The sequence below is a fragment of the Saccopteryx bilineata genome, chromosome 2, assembly GCF_036850765.1.
Source record: "Saccopteryx bilineata isolate mSacBil1 chromosome 2, mSacBil1_pri_phased_curated, whole genome shotgun sequence".
Taxonomy (NCBI): Eukaryota; Metazoa; Chordata; class Mammalia; order Chiroptera; family Emballonuridae; genus Saccopteryx; species Saccopteryx bilineata.
This window is the reverse complement of record NC_089491.1, coordinates 315,983,481-315,989,627: the sequence shown is the minus strand read 5'-3', so window position 1 is coordinate 315,989,627 and position 6,147 is coordinate 315,983,481. Positions and strand designations below refer to the sequence as shown.

Below are 6,147 nucleotides of genomic sequence, written 5' to 3'. Positions count from 1 at the left end.
GCTGTTAGGCAGGGAGATGGACAACCCTGTGCTCCCGGCTGATTCGAGATGCTTCAGATCAGCTGTGAGGAAAGGTGGGTCTCTGAACTGGGTTGTTAATCTTTGGAAGCAAGTGCCATGTGATGTCATCTTAGGAATGCAATTAAGGCTCAGCTGTGCTGCTGAAGAACCCCTGAGGAGTCACAACACTGGCTGCCGGTGACTGAAGGCACTGAGGATGGGAAGGGAGGGGCCCTGAGACAAAGTGGGCAGGAAGAAAGGGGCAGAAGATGCTTAAAGGGAGGGCCCTCTGCTAGGGGCCGGCCCAGAGGAAGTGCTGCTCTCTCCACTCAGATTCTCCCCTGTCCCCAGCTGCTCTGCCCCCACATTCTGTCCCTCTGTCACCAGAGAAGCCCAGCTGCCATGATGGACACACCAGTAGAGGAATCCCTCTTCCAAATCATCCACAGCTTTCACCAGTACGCAGCCCAGGAGGGGGACGTGGAGACCCTGTCCCTGGAGGAGCTGAAGGCCCTGCTCATGGACAACGTGCCCCGCTTCATGGAGAGCTTGGTGCGTGGGGCCCAGGGTCAGGTGGGGATGAAGTTGAGGTTGGTAGTTGGGTGGAAGTGAGGGCTTTGGTACAGGGAGTCATTTCCCAGGAGGATCTGAACTTGGGGGTGGGGTGTGCCGAAGGCAGGAGCTGCAGGAAGATAGACCTTGGCCAGTTTTATCTCCTCAAACTCCCTGCCTGGCCCCACTGCAGTCCAAGCATCACTAATCCCTGAAACTCCATCCCAAACCCAAACTTGTTTGTTCCTTTGCTTGTTTTGCTTCCTGTGAAAACCAAATCCTAAACCATCCCTTTGCCCATAGGCCTTTTAGTCATGACCCTGCCCCAAGTGGCCCTTTGAATCCAGCCTCTTCTTCTGAGGTCTAGCATAAGTCCGCCCACACCCAAGTGTGGGGAAGATAGTTGGGTTAAGTGGAAGGAGGAGGGAGTAGGGTAGTCCTCCCCTTTCTCCTCCTCCAGGCTAACGGAGTCTCAGACCAGCCTGGGGCCCTGCCGGGAATCCAGGCTGCTCAGACACCCTCCCTGCTCAGGCCTACGAATCTTCTCTGCCTCAGGCCCAGCCATGTGATTACTGGGCTCCCTAGGGACTGCAAAACCAGCCCTACCCTCATTGCTGTGCCCCGGGCATCTCTGAACCATCAACTCTAGAGGACTTCACATCCATGCCCTGACTCAGGGCCACTGCATGTCTCCCTTGCCCACCTTTGGGGACATCAGAGGACAGTCTTCTCCTGGGCTTATTAGTGGGTAGCCATGAGGGTCACAGAAGGAGGGCTGGGATAACTGTGTTCAGTCCCTTATTTCTAGGGAGACCTTTTCCCTTCCAGGGCCATTTGCCTATATCACAGGGTTGTGCTAAGACCCCAGGCCCTTCCACTCCCCTGGTACGGGGATTCAGTGATGGACACCTGGGCACGGAGCTCACAGATGGCTACCTGAGCCAGGTGGGCTGGTGAGGGAAGCCTGGGAGAGCCTGCCCAAAGCAGGAAGCTTCCGTGTCCTCAGGTCAGCCAGCTGTGTGCAGACATTATATGAAGTGGCTTTTGGTGGGTGGTAGCGGGAGCCAGGGGGTGCCTACCTGCCCTTGGGGTGAGGGCCCTTCTCCAGGCCCACAGCTGCTTACAGGGACTTCCTCCCTGAGGCTCTCAGGGCTGTACAGTGGGCTTCCTGCCACCAGCCAGTCCTGCTGAAACCTGCTTCACTGCCCTGCCCTGGGGCTCTCACCGTCTCTTCGCCTACCCTGTCTCCAAGCTGTGTCTGACCCCTGACTTCCTGCTGTCCCTTCCACCTCAAAAGCTCCTTTCCTCTCCTGTGCCACCCCCAGCCCTTAGCCCTCAGGGTCACCTGCTCCGGGACATCCTGAACAGTCCCAGGGCTCATGACATTGTACTCATGCTGCACCTTCCGTAGGACAGAGGCCAGTTGTCATGAACATTTCCTAGACAGATGTCACACCATGCAGCAATCTAACAGCACTGAGTGCTGGCCTTGCAATGGTGCTAGACATGCAGACATGAGGGACAGGGGGGCTCTGCCTTGGACAACTACCCCTGTGAAGCCCCCAGGCTGGACTGTCCCTGCAGGGCAGCTCCTAGTTCAGCAGGGAAGACAGACTCAAAGAGCCACCAGCAGAGGGCCCGGCACTCAGCCCTGCTCAGCCACTGCGGTCAGTCAGCCTGCGGGCAGTGCCCAGTCTGGACCATCTGTCTGCCCCACACAGCCCAGGTCAGGTGCCCAGCACCCTCTGCCTCTTCTGCCTGATTGTGCAGCACACGGTGTCCTGTCCCCTGAGTGAGCGAGGAGCTGTTTCCTGCAAGCCCCTGGCAGGGAGGGCCACGCACACCTCCTCTGTCCTGTTTCCTCACCAGCAGGAGGTGGAGAGCTCCCACCCAGTGCCTGGGAAGTGGCTGACCCTCTGCCCCACTCCTCAGGGCCGGAAGGAGCCATACTTCATCACCGAGCTGTTTCGGGCAGCTGACAAGGACAAAGACAACCAGATCGGCTTTGATGAGTTCCTGTACGTCCTGGGCAAGCTGCTGAGGGAGTACCACCTGCAGTACCACCGGCAGCTGTGCGCCCACCACTGCACCCAGCACAGCCTCTACTAGAGGGAGCATAGCAACTTTGGTGACTGTCAATTAAGGGAGCCTTCCTGGAGGAAAGAAGGGTGGGTCTGGTTTTACAAATAAAAAATGATGATAGGTGTGGGTGTTACTGACTCAGGGTTACTTGTGACTAACTGATCCAAGTCCTCCCGTGGTCCCGGGCCCCTCCCAGCTGGACCTACCCTGCCCAGTCACTGTGTTGTCTATTTTCCTCTCTCTCTCCTCCTGGGAGCCCAGGAATCTAAGGCAGACTGTCTCTGGGAGGGCCTCCCTTGCCTCAGGCCCGGCGAGGGCCCATCTTGGTGGGTGTCTTCTTTCAAGATGATCTGAGAACCCATGTCCTGTAATCATTGTAGTGGAAACAATATGTTTTAAAAGAATGATGCATGACTACCTTCATTGCTGTCCTGTGCAAATGTTTGATGGGGGTCATTTAAGAGACTTGGTTTGACTGTTTTCCCCAACTGGGCCTGTGTGCCACAGAAGGCAGCAGCGCCTTGTGGGCCGAGCAGGAAACTTTTTCTCTGATCAGTCAAACTCTGACGCAGGATTTTCCCTGCTGCTCCCTGGGTGGGACCCCCATCCAACCCCTTCCACACTTGCCAGTCTGCCAACACTCGCCTTTTGGAGCTCAGCTGTGCCCCACCACCTTCCCTCTGGTCCTGCCTGCCTTCCATGGGGCCTGAACTCCCTGGTGGAGGGGCATGAAGTGACTGAGTGGATGAATGCCAAGGGGTCTGTGAGGCTGATCTGGATGTTTATGTCCAATGGTGTGCAGGGTCGGAGACACGGCTGGGCACTGTGGGACAACCCTCACATTGGGAATCAGACAACTTGTGTGTGCATGCTGGTCCTGTTCACCCACTGAGCCTCAGTGTCCTCATCTGTGAAATGGGAATGTTATTTTCTCAGGGTTACTCTGAAGGCTGGCATAGAACATTCGTGTGCTTATTGAGCATAGGGAGCCACACTGAGCAAGCTCCTGCTAAACTTGGCTGTTATTTTATTATATTATATATGAAAATGTAAAATGCTGTGTAGTTACATACAAACTGGATCCTATTTAAGTGATGGACTGTATGTTTGAGGCCCATCAGCAAGTATGTAATTTGTGTCTGAGCTTGATTAAATGGGTTTCTAAGTGGTTGTTTCTAAGTCCCATCCATTATTTCCAAAAAAAATCCGAGGTGCCCTGAAAGCTGTGGTGAACCTCCCCTGGGCCTTGGGGCTGTGGTCCCCAGTGAAATGCTTGTAGCTGTGTGTCACTGCGGCTTTTGGCCACCTCCTCACATGGCTGCGACCCGGGCCGGCCATGAAGCCCTGCCCAGCACAGAGCCTGCAGGCGCTCAGTAGGCTCTGTGGGTGAAGTAAGGCCTGTGTCAGAGCACTGAGCATGGCCCCTGGCACACTGGGAGTGCTAAACAAATGTTTTTTGAATGAGTCGTGCAAAACACAGTGTAAAATATAGCAAATTTGGATAAAATCATAACAGAGCCTCTAAATGGAGAAGAGAGGAAGACATCATCAGCCATCTGTGAGGCCGAATTGCTCCACAGAGTACACATTTGAAGGTGAGATAGAGATATCCTGGCATTCCCGTGCGATGAGAACACACCTCGTTCAGCTTCAGGGACACATCTTTTAGGCTGGAGGGCAGGGTGGTTCAGTGGGAACTCTTGACTTGGGTGATCCATCTCTAATACTCACTAATAGATGCCCTTGAACTAATCTTTTAACTTCTCTACTCCTCACTTTTACCATTTCTAAAATGGAATAATATTGTATAATAATGCCTACTCTACTTCCCCTCTGAAGGGGTGGGTAGCATAAGGAGGGAGGGATGGAAAGAGAAATATATTAGAGTAAAAGGACTTTAAAAAGTTGTAAAAAGTGGTCCTGGCCAAGTGGTTCAGTGGATAAAGCGCCATATGGTGCACCAGAGGTCATGGGTTTGGCCCCTGGCCAGGGCACAAACAAGACCCAATGAATGAGTACACAACTAAATACAACTACTAAGTGGAACAACGAGTTGATGCTTCTCTCTCTCTCCCCTTTTCTTCCTCTCTCTCTGAAATCAACAGAAAAACTAAAAAAAAAAAAAAAGTTACAGATATAAGCTATACCTGAAACTAAGCATAAAGAGTAACTAATTCTGGGCTGTTTTCTCAGGGCCTTTGGATGTTTCCAGTAACATCTTTATAAAAGACACAGAGATGTTCTGGTAGAGAATTCAGGCATGAGGGAAGGTGGTGGGTGTGGTTTCCATGCCAGGGCCCCAGGTGTTGATCTGTCCTGAATTTTTTCAGTCCTCAGTAGGGGTGGCTACTAAGAGTCTGGTGGGTGTCACCTCTGAAACCCAGAGATTTGGTTTGCCCACAGTCTGGACAGTTTCTACTGAATTTCCCATGAGGTAGAAGCACCAGTCATATTCTTAGGAAAGTGCAGGAATCGGGGGGAGTTCTGGCCTCAACACCAGACAACTGAGTCCCTGTCAACCACTGAGTCTTTTCAGCCCCCTGCTTCCTGGCCAAGGCTGCTTACTTCTTAGCAGGGCCCAATTTCCATAGGATAGGGGGTAAGAGATGCCCAGAGGTGAGGCAGTTGCTTTCCCTCAGGCTGATGCCACACAGAGGAGACTGTTCCACCCAAGAAAGATGGTGACTGCAGTATTGGAGAATGATTCAGCACAGGGGTTCCAGTGGCTGTCCCCCACCGTGTCCCCCCTCCCTGGGCCACCAATCTCACACTCTCCTCATGCAACTCTAGTCTTCTCAGCCCTCCCTCTATCAGACCCCAGGGTAAGTTGTTGTTAACCAGGTTTTCAGCGTTGGCCTTTTTAACAGGTTGCCTGCATCACTGAGATTTCCCATCTCTTTCTCACAGACAGAAACCTTGGCTCTTTCACTGCCAAGTCTATGTGGGTACCTCTTCTAGGCCAGATGCCTGAGGTTTAGGACCCACAGCTCTAGGGGCATACCTCCCCACAACTGAGATGTCCCTCGGGATCCTCAGCCACTGCTCCATCCTGGGAGCAAGAGCAGCCCTTTCACATCTCTGCCCTACCAGTCTCAGTGTGGCTTCTTCTGTGAATCCTTGGTTATAGACTCCTCTTCCTTTGGTCTTGAATTGGTTTTTCAGGATGATTGTTCTTAAATTTAGTTATAACTCCAGTTTGTTCCTGGAAGCAGATAAGTGGAACATCTGTCCACCTTCTCTGCCACGATCTTGGATCAGTTTCTCTTTATTTTCTTTGTGTTTTGCCACCTAAGCACATACCGTTAAACGTTGCTATTTTGCCAGATTTTGAAATTTTACATGAATGGAAACATCTTCTACATATTCTTGTGTTAGCACAGTATTTAATTTATAAGTTCCCTTCATGTTATAGTATGTACTATGTTATTATTGTTGTATAGTATTCCCTTGCATGAGTGTAACATGATTTCCTATAATTCTGCCTCAGATACCACATGCTTTTTGTTTTTCGTT

General features: G+C 52.0%; 1 protein-coding gene across 2 annotated transcripts; it reads left to right on the top strand.

Moving 5' to 3' along the window:
* The first annotated feature begins 235 nt into the window (after positions 1-235).
* LOC136323375 (protein S100-A15A-like) lies at positions 236-3,722 on the top strand. 2 transcript variants are annotated; one of them, XM_066255208.1, is made up of 2 exons: positions 236-552; positions 2,425-3,722. In XM_066255208.1, the coding sequence occupies exons 1-2, from the start codon at positions 403-405 to the stop codon at positions 2,659-2,661; spliced, it is 387 nt and encodes a 128-aa protein (XP_066111305.1). In that variant the 5' UTR covers positions 236-402; the 3' UTR covers positions 2,662-3,722. The 2 variants fall into 2 exon arrangements, with proteins under 2 accessions (XP_066111305.1, XP_066111306.1); XM_066255209.1 differs by having other exon boundaries at positions 244-552; positions 2,485-3,722.
* Positions 3,723-6,147: the final 2,425 nt, after the last annotated feature.